Source organism: Lytechinus pictus, chromosome 3, assembly GCF_037042905.1.
Source record: "Lytechinus pictus isolate F3 Inbred chromosome 3, Lp3.0, whole genome shotgun sequence".
In the NCBI taxonomy this organism is placed as follows: domain Eukaryota; kingdom Metazoa; phylum Echinodermata; class Echinoidea; order Temnopleuroida; family Toxopneustidae; genus Lytechinus; species Lytechinus pictus.
The window spans coordinates 34629121-34647937 of NC_087247.1; the positions used below are offsets into that span (position 1 = coordinate 34629121).

General features: G+C 35.8%; 1 protein-coding gene across 1 annotated transcript; it reads right to left on the reverse strand.

Moving 5' to 3' along the window:
• Nucleotides 1-3725: 3725 nt before the first annotated feature.
• On the reverse strand, nt 3726-18018 carry LOC129255678 (lysM and putative peptidoglycan-binding domain-containing protein 2-like). Its single transcript, XM_064096890.1, has 3 exons — nt 17489-18018; nt 10286-10599; nt 3726-9382 (listed from the first exon to the last, which is right to left on the reverse strand). Exons 1-3 carry the CDS (start codon nt 17654-17656, stop codon nt 9127-9129), a joined length of 738 nt encoding a protein of 245 aa, XP_063952960.1. The 5' UTR covers nt 17657-18018; the 3' UTR covers nt 3726-9126.
• Nucleotides 18019-18817: the final 799 nt, after the last annotated feature.

The window sequence follows — 18817 nt, forward strand, 5'->3', positions numbered from 1 at the left end:
GTGTAAAGATGAGGATAATGTTTGAGGAAACAGTTTGCTTGCAGTCATGAATATGAATATACTCCTTATCCATTTTACTTGGGTGCCGTTGCATAAATTTATGCTATACGTTCTAAATATAGTAGATAAGATATGATATTAATCTTCGAGTCCATATTTTTGCACGAGTTGCTTGAAGTTTTGTCTCGTATGTATAAACATTAAATGATAACTGCAAAGCATTAGTGTCCAATTCTGCAATATATTAGAATCCTTACGAAAAATGGATACTCGAATGGATAAAAAAAAAGTCGAATAAAATAAATATTAGTTGAATGAATATAAAATGGAAATCTTGATAGGGCCAGTGCAAATAGCTCAGAATAATTGTGTCAATGTTTTAATGATTGAAGAATAAAGGAATAATAATTTTCAAATACTATTCTACAGTTTTTTCCTATTTACGATCTGCATTTCATAATTATGTTGTAAATATTTGTTCGTTCCCATTCACTATATCATAGACTAGCCAATTCAGGATTATATTCTGAATAATATGTATAGCCGTAGATAATACAGAAACTAAACGTCTATGACAATTATGTAAATCCTACAAGTTAAGTGCAATACATGCCATGGGGCAGAACCATCTAAGAATAGATCGAAAGCTTTCTTTTTCTTTTTTTTTGTCGAACCAATTTAGATACACATCATGCATGGAGGTATAAGGACACAAAGTCTTGTATATACTCTCTGAAGAAAGGGCCTTTTCATTCAAGCTGTAAAGGGATGTTTTTTTCTATAACTTTTACATCGAATTGATGCCATTGTTATTCTAGTTCCAACGAATGTCCCCCACACAAAACGACTAAAATAAGACTGTATAAATTTTGTCCATATTATCTGTTTGTAAACTATAAGAAACACTGTAATATTGAATTACGGATTGAAAAAAAAAATGTCTTCTATTCTTGAACCAATGTAAGCATAGTTTCATTATTACATGTAGACAAGGAGAAAGTTCAAATAATGGCAAACGAAGAGAAAATTGAAAAACGAAAGACAAAAAAAGGATAGAGCTGAAGGAGCGACTACTTTATCTATACATATCTTACATTGGTGAGCTAAATCAGCCAAAATGCTGCATGGTATACGCTATTCATATTATATAGCGAAATGAGCAAGATTTTTTTCCCCAATATTCATTTTAAAAGAGACTGCATGCAATTGTGTTTTTCTCTACTTCCCGGTCCATTTCAGTTGTGTTTTTTTAATGCCTGCTACAGACGGGGGGGGGGGGGGGGGGGGGGGGGGCTGATGCAAAGAACATGGTGTCGCATAGTGCATCCACACTGAGTGCACAGTGTATTATCATACTAGTAGTTGACTACGTGAAGGTGTGTATCACGCTGTTACAACAAATGTGGAGATAATTCCACATTGTGGACATCCCCCTCTAAACTGTGCGCGTTCACATGGTGTTCACAGATAGTAATAGACATACCCGTAGCAGAAAGAAGTCAACAGATGAATATTAACAGTGATCTCTTTCTAGAACGAGTTTCACAAAGAATTTACACTCAATAAACAATTTTTTTTTCTAAGGCATATGAGTATAGAAATTCCATTTACTGCTTACTTGGCTTTATTTTCCTGATGCTCGGACTCAAAAGAATCATTTTGCTTTGATTTGCTTTCGCATAAGCATGGCTAATGGGTGATTTCAAGGTTTGAAGCAACTTCGGCAAGCATGACTGCATGGTTGCGATTCTTTGCCAAGACAAAGTGTGTTTAACAAGAACAATTTTTCAATAACACAACTGTACACGTATCAATCCATCATGCAAACACAAACACATTCTGTGAAGAGACATATTGTTCATGGACGATAAAAACAAATATTTTCGTTTGTTCTTAATTATAGATAGATTAGGTATCTTGTTATTGGCCTTGACACGGGACCATCCAAGGCAAAAGTTGATTAGAATAAAAAGAGAAAAATCCAACAAGCATAACACTGAAAGTTTCATCAAAATCATTTGCCAAATGAGTTGACATTTTAAGTTTGGCTTAATATCTCAAGAACAGTTATCATGGTTATATGCCGCATATCCTGGTAGGTATGGAAATGAGGGGACTGATGACGTAACCCACTCACGATTTCTTTTGTATGTTATGAAATACGAAATTGTCTAATTTGTCATCTGAAGCGAAGTTTCACTCTCCTTGAACATCTGGTTTTACCATTGTTTAACATTAAAGGTTCAGTCAAGTCTGTCCTTATTGTCAAATCTGTAAAAATCAAAATATTGTATAATAAAAAAAATAGTGAGGGACATCATCGATTCTCTCATTTGCATTATCACTGAGCTAAGGCTATATTGTGAAAAATAGCGAAACTTTAAAATTTCATTTACTTTCTTATTCAACATCCGATTACTTCGATGAAATTTTCAGCGTTATGCTCGTTTTATTTTTCTGTATTGATTCTAATCAACTATTTTCCTTGGGTAGACATGACCTTTACATTTGTTCTTGGGTAGCGCCTAGTTGAAAATCCGAGTATTAATCTCACATACATAGTGGAGTTTCTTTACATAGGGGAATTTTATATTCTAAACTATTCCTGGTCATATTGGCCAGGAAGACAAACCTTTGAAATCATATTCCACTCCTGGAGGAGAAAAAAAGTCCAGATCTGACCCACCCAAGAAGGGTCAGATTATCACTTTGACCCAGAACAGAGTGTGCAAAGGAGTCTTTTTTTCAGGTCAATCTGAAAAGGATTACATGTATTGATACTCTCATATTTTTTTTAATATAGAGAGGTTCAAACGTATACAAGTCTATCTTGAAAGTAATTTGATGGAGAGGCAGCAAGAGAGAGAGAGAGGGAGAGAGGGGGGGGGGTAGGCAAACAGTAAAGTGTCGATTGGTCTACACCAATTTTGTCTACTTTCCGTGTGGTCTCATCCCACCTCTAATCCTACTTTAACTACAACCAGTTTGTCTACATGTACTTACCATTTTGTCTAACTACCATCTAGCCCTTCAACAATTCCGTCTAATTTAGGCAATATCCATTGGTCTAATATCAATTTGGTAGTCGTTGGAAAAACTGAACCAAGTAGACTGTGGAAATTAGACCAACTGGTCATTTGTCTCAATGGGTATGACCAAGTGGATAGAGCAATTGAATTGTAGACCAAACTGTAATTAGACAAAATTGGTAGTAGACCAAATAGGTTTAGCCCATGAGGTATTAGATAATTAGAAGTAAACAAACTGCTTGCAGACAAACGAGTGAACATAAAATGCCCACTATAATAAGTCAACACAAAATGTATGTGATCAATGAAAGAAATATTGGCAACTCGACAGATCAACCATGGACCCTACCACAAAGCCTAGAGCTCTATCTTTCAATAAAAATGATCATAATCCGTCATCAAAATATACCTTTTTCTTTGAATAGTGTACATTATGTAACTGTCCTGTCTGCAACATTTCGTATTTTCTAAAGACTTCAATAAGTTGAAATGTTGAATGATATATCAAAAACATGTTTAACTACAGATGTACAAGTACAACATCCAGTAAGGGGTGAATCATAAGCTGATAGGGAACCATTGCTAATCACAGAAGCTATCAAAACATGCTACAATAACATCAATATTTCGTGTTACAGGCAATAATCACATAACAATGGAAAGCACACTCAACAACATCACAATAGATGAAAGATGTTTATATTCATTCATTTCAATTTAATATCGCATGGCAAGAAGTACATGTATATAGAAAAAAATGACATGAAACCCATTAAGTACTTGTTTGTTAAAGTTAGGGGGTTCTAAACACACATTTTGAACATATAAAAAACAACTGAATAACCATGGTTTTACAAAATTGTATCTAATTCATATACATTATGTAAAAGGACAATTTTCATTGTCAACCCAATTTATATTACCGATTCCCTAATGAAATGAAATAAACCAAGACAAAGTGAAATGAAATAAGATAGAATAAAAACAATTTGGGATAAATTATATAAATAAGTTCAACTAAATAAATGAACATTGAGTGTGTTCAATAAAGAAAAAGTAGATTTGACTGTAAATAACAAATTAATTTTGAAACCAACAATCAACCACCCCCTTCCATGCCCAGATTACTCCCTAAACTATGAAATCACATAAATACTCTTGAAAAAAATGATTTAACACCCTACCTATAAAAATACATATCTAAGCATTCTTCTACATCAGCTAGTACTTTATATAATATGATTTTCTATTGCATATAATAAACATTGTCAGTTTTTATTTCTGGACATGATTTTTTCTTTCAATGTGATTTCAAAACATGGGTTTAGCTTTTATAAACCTTGTTTGGCTTCCATACATGCATCGATACAAGTACATGTATAGTTCAAAAGGTAAAGTAAGTTTTAAAACAGTAAATGCACATAGTACGTATATTCAAGAATCAAGATGGGAGACAGAGAAGCCACATGTGTAAGTCAACAAAAACATGCTGTTAGACATTGTTATTCAAGCACTGCAGGAGGCAGGTGTTTTCAAATAATTGAAATGAACATAAAATCACCCCATGACCTACAACCATGCTCAAACAAAGCTCATAATGTTTTTGTTCCCACACTTGAGAATAACATCCTTTTTGATGAGCATTTTGAGGAAGGTGCTATGAAAATATCAAACGTCTCCACCCTGGCTATATTCACACGAACTAGAGAATTGTATCTACAACATGTATGAGATAAATATGAGTCTAGGGGCGTCGTGGTCTAGTGGCTACGACTCTCTAATTTCTATGAGAGGGATGTGGGTTTGAATCCCAGCCATGGCGTTTTCCTTCAAGAAATTTACCCACATTTTGCTGCACTCAACCCAGGTGAAGTGAAAGGGTACCCAGCAGAATTAATTCCTTGAATGCACCAAGCACCTTTAGCAGTTGTAGCTACAGCTGAGGTTACATTGTATATGCAGTGCGCCACTGAATAGGCAACTAGATATTTGGCGCTTCATAAATGCTATATACTAGAATGATACCTAGTCAAACCTGGGTTAGCGGCCGCCTCCGTTTAGCAAATTAGCATTCAAGTGATTGGGAGTGACTACCAAATACGAGTCCCAATGATGCATACCATACATTTTGGGTTTCCTTTAATACATCACAAATGCACACCAAAGCTAGATTTTTTTTTTTCAAAACAGGATTTAGTCACTTAAAAGAGATGATAATTGAAGGCATATCATGCCTATGATGTACTTTAAAAGCAAATAAACATAAAATAACTTCAGACACAGCCTTTTTTAACAGAAAATTGTGATAAAAACACATGTTCCCATGCTCTGCAAATTATACAAACACAAACATTCTATTGAATTGCACATAACGATACAGAAATAAATAAACGAGCCAAGTACCCAATCAACCAACAGCACAAAAATTTGTGAAAATTTCAATGAAATGTACACCACAAAATACACCACTAATATTGCTATTTTTTCTCACAAAATGAAGCTTTATCAATATGCAGATGGAAATAGCTTGTGAGATGAGAGCAGCTTCGTAGGGCAATGCCTGCCATAAATTACACCTTAATACCTTGGTCACATTTGCTCTACGGCGAGTCGAAAACAGCCGTTATATTAATTTTGATTCAAACCACCTATATGTAGTTGGACAAAATATGTAAAAACTGCTGTTTTCGACTCGCCGTACGGCCGCCGTAGAACAAATGTGACCATGGTATTAGTAATGTCTTTTGAAGATTTTTAGATCTTCTATACAAACATGTACAATGAAGTAATGAACGCATTTCACATGCAAACATATTTGAATAAAATCATCAATTACATGTACCAGTAGAATGTAAACTAGACCCTCTTAAAAAACATTCTAGATTTCAAAGAATTGTTTGTGGTTTTGAAAACCATTAGGCACAGTAGTAACTAAAAATCTTTTTAAGCATATATTCCGCTTTCCATCTCACGCTTTCCATCTCAGGTTCATTTTAGAGTGGGAGTTCACCCTAAAGAAAAGTTTGTTTTAAAAATAGCAGAAAAATAATAAAAAACATTGGCAAAGGTTTGAGGAAAATCTGTTATAGATTAAGAAAGTTATTAGAAAATTGTGGATTTGTGACGTCATAAATGAGCAGCTGCCCCATATGTTATGTAATATAAAATGAATGAATTTCACTTTTTTAATGGTTCTTGATGACTTATTTCTGTTTTCTTGTCATGATCGGGTGTGAAATGCTTTTATATACAAAAGGTTGAGAAAATGACATTTCATTGATTTTTATTTACTATTTGCTATGTAGGAATGTAGGAATGCTGACATCACAAATCAAATAATTAAATTCTAATAACCTTTTAATTCTTAGATGGATTTTTCTCAAACCTTCGGCAATATTTTTTATCATTTCTTCTGCTATTTTCAAAAATAAACTTTTTGTCAGGGTGAACTTCCCCTTTAAGTATTTCAATGGCCCCACTTAATCTGTTAAGGACCTCTTCATTACCTAATTATTCTGATCCACTTTATCACAACTAAATTTCCATTTTTTCTCTATTGTCTGCGCCAAAGAGAAAGGGATGGATGATGAATTGATCACAAAAGAACTAGCTAAAGAATGTTATCTTCAGTGCAGGCTGCCAAAACATAATACAAGTTACTGCATGACAAAAAAAATGAATATGATCATGATTCTTTGAGAATAATTTCCTTACAATTTTAATTGAATATAGGATGACATGATTTAATGATTTAATCTGTTCCATCAATGATCATTCCATGTTTCTAGTAGCATACTCATAGTTTACCACAATATCCCAAATACCACCAACATTCACAATACAACTCAACAAAACAAGATGGTCACAATGAAAATGATATCAATTTAAAATCAAACACAATTCTCATCACAAATGGTAGGGGGAAATCATACTGGAACAAACATTTACATATAATATAATACAGCTAACCAACTTATATATTCAAACAGCCACAGATCAATAAAATTATATTGCTATATCATGATTGACATCACATACAATGTAGCAGAATATCCCATTGACATACAATAATAGGAGTCAGAAAGCTTTTGCAGCAACTGCATATAAGTGATGGATGCACATTTTTTTAAGTCAAAATAATCAGAAAAGCATTAAAAAGGGAAGATGAAGGATATGAAGTATGAACATAATTTTAGTTGTTTAATTTAGCTGAAATAACACCCCCCCCCCCCCAAAAAAAAAAAAAAAAAAAACAGAGGGAAATGAGAGCTTTTATCACGAACACTGTATGTTCCTAGAAATAAATATTCCTTTAAATGCCCTTTTCCTTTCATGAAAAATAATACTAATGATGTCAAATGCACAAACAACTTCCTTTTTTTAACTGTACAACAACTATATTAAATATGTGTGCAGAATCTGAGTCAAAATACTCCATTCACAATATATATCTTCACAGTTTACACATAAAAATCTAATACACCAACCTTTTTGAAAGTTCAGAGTGTTTGTTTAGCTTCATTAAATAAATACCAGCATGTTTTGTTCAATGATGACTTTACATGATTATCAACTTTATAATATATTTTGCCACTCATGTACACATGTACAATATACAGTACTACCCGCTCAACCATTCAACTAAATGAATCAACTCTATTGGAGTAAAAGTGTTAAACCATGAATGTAGTTCTGCAAACTTCAAGTTGGGAAACATAACCAATGTATCTTTGGAGTTTGGACTGATGGAATTACTTGAATAGAAAAAGAGAAGGGTTTGTGCCACGAGAGTGTACTGTACAGTATGTCTCATTTTCAGTGATGCCAACATAAAAAAATGACTGCATGTACAATGTAATAGCAATACACTTTTGATGTTTTATAACTGAACTGAAACTATACACCTTAAAATAATATGTATAACATTCAACAAAGCAAACTAAGGGGTGTTGCACAATGATATTGCAAATTTGTGTAAACTGATTTTTTCATTGCCCCCCCCCCCCAAAAAAAAAATGAAAATTTGATATCGCTTGCCGGACTCATGATTACTAAGGATTTGAAATTGATTTTTATTGATAATTTTGTTATTGCTGAGTTTTTGCAACACCCGTAATAGAACTAGATGATTAAAACTACATATATCACTACTATTACATGTACAAATCACTAAATGACCAATAAATACACTCATATTTTGTACATTCATAGGCATATTACAAAACCACTACACGACTGATGTACAGAAATTATCAAGACAAGATGCTGCAATACACATCAGTGCACATCAATATCAAGCAAGGAATAGGCAATTTGGGCATTCATCATTCATGAATTCTCCCCTAAATGATAATTGTCTGGGGTTCGGAATTGGTATGAGATAATTTTGAGCATTGTTGGAATGCAGTATGGAGGATTTGTCAGTTGCAACACTTCTCATTATTTTCAAGCTACATACATTGGGTTTTGTAACATTAAAGGTGAAGACATACAACAAACTACAGAAGAAGAATGGACATTTATAGTGTAGAAATGGCAGACATAAATTTAGATTCCTTCAAAAGGTCAAAACAAATGAACGCGACTACAATACTTTATTACTGTTCTTAGCTGGCAAAAAAATATTTATTTTCATGTGCTACTTTTCACAACCTACTGCCTAAATCTGCAACATTGGATATGCTTCAGAATTGCAGTCAATGCTTGCTTTATTCTCCTACAACTAACTTTGAAAAAAAAAAATCCAAGTTATTTTCTAGCTTTAATTGGAAGCAGAAACTGACATGAAGAGAGAGAATGAAAAATGATGCTAATGGTTGAGGGTACCACAAGGGGGGGGGGGGGTCAACTGTACACTTGCATGAGAAATGACCAGGCTTAGAGTTCAAGCACAGATAAATCCCAGTAATTTGATAAGGGGTGGGGCAAGGTAAATGTATCTAAGATGCCCCTCCCCTTCAACGATCAAAGTCACTGAAAGGTATGGATTTTACTTATTATTTTTTCTGTAATATGACAGTGAATGGATATGAGCACACACAAGAGTACAAAGCATTTTTTGGTGGGTGGACTAGACAGTCAAGTGCATGGTTGCATTTCAGACAGGCCAACTCCTATCTGCACTCTTTATTTTACGCTTGCTCCTACCTCCTAGCAAGGGTGACGATGTTCCTCCAACCTCTACAGGGGGTGTGGTCTCCACCAGTTTGGAATTGCCTTCTGTTGCCACGGTAACAGCACTGAGTTGGTAGCTCTCACCGGCAGCCTTACCACTATCTGAGATCCTGCTGTAGCTCTGGGATGGTGAAGGGGCAGACTGAATATTGGGTGTCATGGCTTCAATCTCCCCAATACTGCCAAGAAAATAATTAGAAAATGAACAAAAACTTGACATTTTGACCCTTAGATGACATTTGACCCCATCATTCTCATGTAATATTACCCAAGGATCATTTGAACCATAGACATAAGTAGGTCCGTGTTTGAACAAAGTGTGATAAAAATAATGCAGAAATAAAGAAATGAGGGCAAGTTGAACAAAAACTATTAAAAAAAATGATAGACATGACCTCATATCATTTGACCTATTGACCCCTAGATGACCTTTGACCCCATTATCCTCGTGGACACACATGTGGTATTACCCAATGATCATTATATACCAAGTATGAACTTAATTGATGAAGAAATGAGAGCAAGTTGAACAAAAACTTTCAACATTTTTGTGACAGACCAACGAACTAACAAACTAACTGACCAACAGACTAACAGATCAATAGAAATAGTGATCTGCCAAACTTTGTTCAGGCAAGACAAAAACCTTTTAATATCAACTTTCAACTATCAATATTTTTTCAATATCGCACAATTTTGATGATACTGAAATATCGCCCAGCACTACTTGGTGAAATTTTAATGCTTCTCTATTTCTCTTGCATTTTTAACAATTACTGAAAATATTTGAGCAAGTTTAGATGAAGGACTTGCTGTCAGAATGGTTACTCTTGAATTTAAAGCAACTCCCTTATTAAAGCGTTCAATATTGTTCCCCATGACATCACGTTATGAATGGGAATGCCATCGGAATGGTGCCTCTGCATTTAAAAAAACCTTTACAAAAAAAAGAACCAAGTCAGAATCACTTCACCAGGATTCCACATGGATAAATGTAGAACTACTGTGCACAACTTCATAATACCCAGACCAGAAGTGGAGCTACCTTAATACTCATCAGGACACCATTGTTTCATACACACCTGCTATTTTTCTCTATCTTCTTGAGGTTGTGTTTCTTCTCTCTCACTTGTCTGTCGATGCGATTAAAGAAGTCCATTGTAACGTCCCTATCTGCCTCCTCCACTTTACCTCCATTATCTTCCTCATCCTCGGAGCTCCCATCTCTCCTCTTAGCTGTGGAAGGCCCTCTCCTGGCTGGACTTCCATTTGCTGTGGCAGTGGCATTCTCTAATACATTGGCTGGCAAGGGTTGGTCTCCCACTGGTATACTGAGGGATTTTCTCATGAAGATATCATTGTTGAATAACTTGTTTGCCCTTTTGATTTGTTCAACCTGGTATTAAATTTTAGGAAATTACAGAATCAGGTTGACAGTGGTTTAATGGTAATCATGCTTCATCAATCTCCAATGATTTTCAAAGTGCATTAAATATGATTATTACCTATACAAGGCATTTTAGGAGATAAATAAAAGTCATATTTTGCTTGCTACTTTCAATCCGAGACCAACAAGGTAAACATTTGCCATGTTGCCCTCCCAGGGCTTTGCCCATAGAAATCCTGTACAAAATAGAGGGCATTATTGGCCATATTTCTGCTCGTGCGCTTGCGCAGTAGGAGCCGATTTCGATCGCTAATTTCAGTATTTCAGAAATCTGGCTGGAACCAGTTTATGAACCAACGCATTGTAGATAATGCGCGGCACGGCCAGTGCATACACAAAGGTAACCCAAGCGCAAGATTTCTACGCGTTGAGTGTATGTGCGCACCATGCATGATGCGCGACTGCAAGGTATCAATTACGTCACAATTGCTTATTAAGGGTTACTTCGCTAAGGTCGTGAACATGAAATCAGAAGTAGTGATAATTAAACAGGCATATAAATTGTTCCAAATTGTAGCTTGAATTACACATTGTACAGCCTTACATGTAGGTAATAATAATATTGACTGGCTCTTCTTTCAGGAAACATCAAATCTGTCGTCCTTAAAAGAACCATCATATTGCCCTCATCTAAAGACTCGGGCCAATATGATTCTGTTGCGGGCGACATATTTGATGTTCCCCTCAAGGCCAGTCAACATTATATAAGTATTTTGATTTTCACATTCTTAATTACAAACAGTATACATCATATAGTACATGTACTTGCCTAAAATCATAAGTGTAAAGCAGGATTGGGATAGGGGTGGGGGATTATGTCTCAGGATAGCAAATGATACCAACATTATACATGTATATTGTAAATACAATTGATGGCTTTCAACCCAGTAAGATCGCATTCTCGATCTATCTGATAAGTCAGAAAAAATCTAGGAACCAGCAAGTTTTGAACCCCTCATCTACTGATACCGACATTGTAGATTCAAATATTGCAGTTTCTATAAAAGACATGTAATTGACAGTACATGGAAAACTAAATGATATTTTCAAGACACTAAACATGTTACATACAATCTTTGCAGGGGAATTTGTACAGGACTACAGCATGTTAACTTCCTTTTCTGTTTGGAATACATGTAGCCTTCAGGCACAACAGTTCACCTGTCATCTAACAATGACAAACTATAGTGATAGCAGTCAGGAAGTGACTAAGTACAGAACCAGAAATGATCCTAAACTAAACCACCTTGATGATCCATTCCAACACCACTACAAGGAGCATGTAACACAAAGTTTATAGAATGATCATAGGGCTAATTTGTACAATGCTTCCGATGATCATTTTACATGTGTATTCAATTTCTTTAGAAGCTTTATGTTACAGGACCAAGATGTGTGCACTGTACTTTATAACTTAGAAGTTATAAATTAGGCCTACAGAGAAAATGACATTATGATAAACGCTTTATAGACTTTTAGCTCAAATTTCCCAGCTTTTCTGGACCAGATCAACTTACATGGACTGCTATTTTCTTCAGTATAGACTTGTGCTGCCCCCAAATTTCAGATACATGGTGTACAGTAGACTTTGCATATGAAGTCACATCTCCATTTAAGTCAAATAATTGCCTAACTCGGGATTGGGAATTAGAATTTAGTTGGGAAGCTTGAATGGACATAAGTGATGAACTCTGAAGAAAGTTCTTGGCAGTTCAAAATCACGGGGTATTTAAAAAATCAGCTACAAATTTGAAGTACATGAAGATATCAATGAAGATTTGGATAAAACATGAGACGGATATAATATTTCGAAGTATAAGTCTTGAAGTCAGTCAGTCTATCTGGATGAGTGTGGGTACAGTTAAATTGTTATGCAGGCATTGTTTATATATTACAGAGTATATTTAGTAGACTCACGATTGTTCATTCTTAACTAACAAGTTAAGAAACATGTTTTTATCTGCCTAAACTACAAGGGGCTAGGCTTGACTAGCATTCATGCTATTTTCTGGTTCCTATTATCCTTGCTTTTCTATATATTCATAACTGATTGGCTGTAAACTTGTGAATTGTTATTATCATTGCATTGGATAATAAATAAATAAAGTCATTATTTCTGAACAGAATAGGTCAAACTTGTTAATATTGATAACCTCTCTCTTCTTATTAGAATTTTGCATAGAGTGATTCTGTACATGAAAAGAGATTACTTGTCCCATCTCAAGAGATTCAACTAACAGGCCTGTACTGTCATTGTTATTTTTTGTTTCACAAAATTCCCTAAACTTCCTTCATAGTTTTTTCAGAAATATGCTGCAGACATATTTAAGTGAACTCACCCTATCCAAAAAAATACTGAAATTTACCCCCTGCCACAACGAGAACTCCGTTGTGCCCTCCAGTTAAAAGGGCATCAAGTTAAAGTGAATTTTCGTTCTACAACGAAAGGCATGAATGGGTACGAATCACGCTTCTCATATTGACTGATAATTTTTTCAGATTTTGAATAGATAATAGTAGATAATAGTAACGGTAGCATATGCCAGTTAATGTATCACATTATTTTGAACAATTTAATTTAATATTCAGTTTTCAGTCACTACCCGCAGTGGTGTAACTACGGGGGGGGGGGGGGGGGGTACATGCCCCCCCCCCCCCCATCGGCTGGCAAAAAAAAAACGGGGAAAAGGAGAAAAAAAGAGGGAGAAAGAAAAAGAAACGTAGTGGGAAAGAAGAAAACATTGTTCATTATAAGGTTATATTTTATTATAATTATGTTATGTTACTGTATATTACATAAAAAACATTTTTTTCTTCATAACTTTATGAAACATAATTTGCTCAGGGTCTATGTCTTCATTGTTCCTGGTGCTCTCATTGTCTGTTTAACTAGATATAATAGATCAAATATTTTTTTCGGAATACTATAGTTTTCAAGTATATTTGAGAGATGTGACGTTGTCAAATCAAGTCAATACACACCAAATATATTTCCTCGCACTTTGAGCTATTATTGTATTATGTAGTGACATATGCTTCTTGATCGCCCCATTTTAAGGTCTTAATATAAAACATTTCCTGTCCGTGCTTACGTTCGCATTCAAGGGTTTGGGAGATATGTCTGCTCTTCATGAATTCCTAAAATCAGTCCTTAAAATGTCCCTTTTTCTGATCTTAATATCAAAAATTTTCAGCTCGCGCTTTGCACTCGCATCATTAGGTTAGTCTAGTGAAATATGTATGGTCAGAGTGAATTTCTACAAACAAGCCGTAGAATGCCCCTCTTCAGGTCTGAATTTCCTATATTTTCAGCTCGCGCTTTGCGCTCGCAATATTTGATTAGTGAGATGCGTATGATAATCATGATTACAATGACTACAAAAAGTGCTTCATGTGTTTAGATGTAATTCTAACCAAACTAGCAAGCGCTTGGCACTCGCATTAGATGACTATGGTGAGATATGTATACTCTTAATGGATTTCTAAAATATAGTCCTTAAAATGTCCGTTTGGGGTCAATATATATAAAAATTTCAGCTTGCGCTTTGCGCTCGTATTGTTTGTTTAGCAAGACCGGTACATAACATAACAAAAATTTGCTTATAATGTCCCTTTCTAGGTCTGAATATCAAAAATTTCAGCTCACGCTTCGCGCTCGCATTATTTGATCAGTAAGATACATTGTCCTTAAAATGTCTCTATTAGGTCAATATACCTGGCAACTGAGCGCGCAAAGCGCGCTCATTAAGTGACTCAAAATTTTTGCTGGTGCCCCCCAATGCCATGACCCATGGTACGCCACTGACTACCCGTACTAACCCATAGGTGCTCTCTGGGTTATATGCCCAATTGCCCATCGACCATCCCTGCCCTGGCCCACTTGCTCACTGCAACCATCCTGCCTGTGGAATCTACAGATAGGACTATGGTATGCCAAAGTTGTACACAACACACACTTTAAAAAATCATTAAAATAACATTTTTGTGACCCGAAATACTTATTTCCTTTCAGTTGAAATTTATTTTTCATTAGTAACTTGGGAATAATTTTTGTATTCACCAGAGCGCCTAAAAACTTGAATTTTGGGCATATTTTTGTGTACGCCCTCTATTGGTGGAAAGTAATGTGGCAAGAAAATTTTCAGTTTTCAATCTCTATTTTTATTTCAGAAAAAATAATTAGAAAAATCAAATTTACTTAAGGGCTATTCCACGGTTATGTTACATTTGGAGACACCTTGACTCATACTTGGAGCTGTAACTCCATTATTATTGATAGGAACTAAACATCTCTTTATCACAACATAGTACGCAGTCTGACTATCCTTTGTATAAAAACAAAACTTGGGAAATTTCATTATGCTCCTGGCAAATCTTTGAAATGTGTCGGTTACTCATGTTACATGATTTGGACATGCATAAAATGAAAAGTGGACATAAGTGAAAAGTGTCCTCATGCAAGGCTTTTATGAAAGTTGATTATATCCATTTCAAAGAAGTATATTAGGGAGACAAATTAAAAAAATAAAGAACACATGGTTTTTACTAGGGGTGCAGATAAAGTGGTTACTCACGTTACGGTTCAGATGGGCTATAAGTACAAAGACACATTGAGCTCATGTCCACCAACCTATGGAATTGCCCTTAAAGGGATGGTCCGGGCTGAAAATATTTATATCTTAATACATAGAGTAGAATTCACTGATCAAAATGCCGAAAATTTCATCAAAATCGGATAACAAATAATAAAGTTATTGAAGTTTAAAGTTTAGCAATATTTTGTGAAAACAGTTGTCATGAATATTCATTAGGTGGGCTGATGATGTCACATCTCCCCTTTCCGTTTTCTTATGTTATTACATAAAATCATGATTTTTTCATTATTTCATACTTGTGTGAATAATATGTCTCCCTTATAATGAAATAAGTTGCAGCAATAAATATCTAATGCACTAAATCGGTTGTCAATCAAACTTTTCTAGTTCTTGGAGGTAAACATTTGAATAAACCTAATTTCATATAATAAAATACAAAAGAACAAGTGGGGATGTGACATCATCAGCCCACCTGATGATGATGATGGGTTCTTGTATAGCGCCGGTATCCGCCTCAGCTGGGCGCTCATGGCGCTTGCTCAAAAATAGGAAATATCTCACAAATTTCAATGTCTTCAAACAGTGCTTAGGATCATCATTCAGTTCAAGTACTGTCCTAGTAATGCTACAATTGAGTTATTCTTGCAATAATGTTGGAGTGGGGAACAGAAAAGTCTTCAGGTAAGACTCAAAAGTTGATTGGGTCTCTGCTCTCCTGATAAATTGGGGAAGGCTATTCCACAGCTTTGGTCCAGAGATGTAGAAGGCTCTGTCACCCCAAGTTGTGTGGCTGAGAGATTCTGTCAGCAATGCTTGATCTGCTGATCTGAGACTGCGTGTTGGTCTAATGAATATTCATGACGACTGTTTTCACAAAATATTGCTAAACTTTAAAATTCAATAACTTTGTTATTTGTTATCCGATTTTGATGAAATTTTCGGCATTTTGCTCAGTGAATTCTACTCTATTTATTTAACAATAAATATTTTCAGCCTGGACCATCCCTTTAAGAGCCAAGTTATATGATTAGCTGTAGTGGAATCTGACAGTGTCGAACAATTAAGCATTTGTTCCAAAGAAAAAGAGAAAATAAGCCAAACAATGCCAACCTTATTTTGCCACACATGGAGTATTAACAGAGAACAAGGTTAGACTAGAGTTTATATCCCGGAGGGGGGGGGGGGCAGTCAAATGTATTGCTGTACACACGCGTGGCCAAATTATTTCCAAACACCCCCTTAACAAGTTTTTCCCTGTGTGCAAAATAACCCCCTAAACAAGGTTTTCGCACGCTTCATTTACACATTTTGGCCCCTAAACAAGTTGTCGCCAGAATATGACCCCGGGGAAAAAAACATGTATACCCTAAACAAGTTTGTCTAGTCTTAAAAAAAAAGCTTTGAAAAAAAAACCCTACATACGTTTGACCCTGCGATTGACCATTGACCAGTCTTTCAAAACTACCCTTTTTTAAAATATCGGTGCTTTTGATACCCTTAAGGAGTGTACGTGCAGCCCGCGACCAAAACTGAAAAAAACACCCCTTCAAACGTGTTTTTTGGTCACGCATGTGTACAGCAATATATTTGACTGTCCCCCCCCCCCCAGAATCTATATCATAACCTTGTTCATTAAATGAGTGCCCTGGCGCGGCCCTGTTCCCGGGGGAGGGATACTCAACCAAAAAAGTGGTAGCTATGTGCCGCAGGCGAGACAAAAAAATGGGGGCTCTGGAGCGGGCTTATTGTTAAAAGGAGGGTCCTCGGAATGGGCTTCGGAACTAAGAATGTTTGTGCCAAATGGGGGTCCTTGGAATGGGTCGCATGCGTGTGACATGTGTATGCATCCCTACGGAACGGGCATACGTGCATGCAGCTAGCCAGGCGGCATGGCACGGGTGCGCTTGTGCATAATCAAACAGCGCTCTGCAGCCGCTTTTCACCAAAATTGTAGCTCATTGTTGCGGATCAATGCGGCCAGTACAGCGTAACGAAAAATATGCGAAGCTTTGGAGCGGACTTCTTTCCTTTTTTCTCGATAAGAAAATTGCTATGCTTTGAAGCGGCTTTCTTTGTTCTTTTTCTCAATAAGTTAAAAATGCTATGCCTTGGAATGGAAATTTAAGTGTCAAAATGGGGGTCCCCCTCCGCGGAAAATACCCACCACGCATTAGTGCCCCCCCCCCCCCCCGGCTCCTGTTCTGTGTGTCACTGTCAAACTTCTTTCTTTGTGTTTTTCTTACCGGCACTGCATATTTAATGGAAATTCCCTGGAGCGTTTCTCCTGGTTGTATATCATGTTGGATAAATGTCTCTTGTTGTGATTTCATTGTAGCACCATAAGAGCGTCCATAATTCTTGTTGGCTAAACCCAGCCTTGTCGTCTCGCTTTTCAAAGCAACACTCGCCATTTTGCTCTTCCACACACTGCACTGTTCACATTCGCATTCACAACGTTGATCTGCTAAGTATGGATGGGGGTCTTTCCCAGCCTGGCCCTTGTGAAGTTGTATTGTCCCGTCTGCTGCTGCAATGGCCTCTTTATTCTAACGTTCGAGAAGCTGTATGAAGGTTATGGATCTCCTTCTGAAGAAATCCGTTTCGGGTCTATGGAGATAAAACATACGACAGCCAACTAAGATTTATGCCATTCAATCTATATTTGGAGGCATATAATTTAGGCTCTGCAGTTTCACGTACAGCTAGCTCGAAATCATAGAGATGGATAATAACTAAACATGATTATCATTAGTCAAAAGATGGCGCTGTATATAATATGGCTTAAAGGACAAATCCACTCCAATAAAAAGTTAATTTGAATAAAAAGAGAAAAATCCAACAAACATAACACTGAAAATTTCATCAAAATCGGATGTAAAATAAGAAAGTTATGACAATTTTAAATTTCGCTTAATTTCACAAACATGTGCACAACCCGGTCAGTATGCAAATGAGGGAACTGCATGATTACATCACCCCACATCACTCACTGATTGATTGATTGATTGATTTTATTTGGCAAGTCACCATAACATATATACAGTAGCATTAAAACAACAGGCTTGCACAGGATGACCCTCGAAAGCTTATTTCCAGTGGGGTCCTCAATATACAGAATTAAGATAATAAAATATTAAAATTATACTATTTACATATTAAAAATGAAGAAAAAAAAATCAGAATTTACTATTACCAATAAATAAGATATATAGACAATAAATAAGATATATACAAGAATATAATGAAGAAGAAGAAGAAAAGAAGGAGAAGGAAGAGGAGGAGACGGAAGAAACTGATAACGAAGGGAAATAAATAAGGAGAAGAACAACAGCATAAACGTGACGACAATAACAACAAGAAGAGGAGAATAGGAAGAGATAAAAGAAATAGAAAGAATAGAAGAAAGGACATGTCGAAGCTTCAATCAAACTATGTAAAATACATAATAATACCTAGTAGAGAAGAGAAAAGAACTAGGTCAGTATTCAGGCTAAATCAACCGTACAACATATCATTTGCATCTTCTTTTTGACTCTCAAGTGAAAGATATTCTTTCAATTTCCTCTTAAAAT

Excerpts from the sequence above, each read along its gene's own strand:
- LOC129255678 (XM_064096890.1), bottom strand. The coding sequence starts at position 17,656 with ATGGCGAGTGTTGCTTTGAAAAGCGAGACGACAAGGCTGGGTTTAGCC. Across the intron at positions 10,600-17,488 it reads CCATTAAATATGCAGTGCCG|GTTGAACAAATCAAAAGGGC; the intron begins GTAAGAAAAACA and ends ATTTAATACCAG. Across the intron at positions 9,383-10,285 it reads AAGATAGAGAAAAATAGCAG|TATTGGGGAGATTGAAGCCA; the intron begins GTGTGTATGAAA and ends TTTTCTTGGCAG.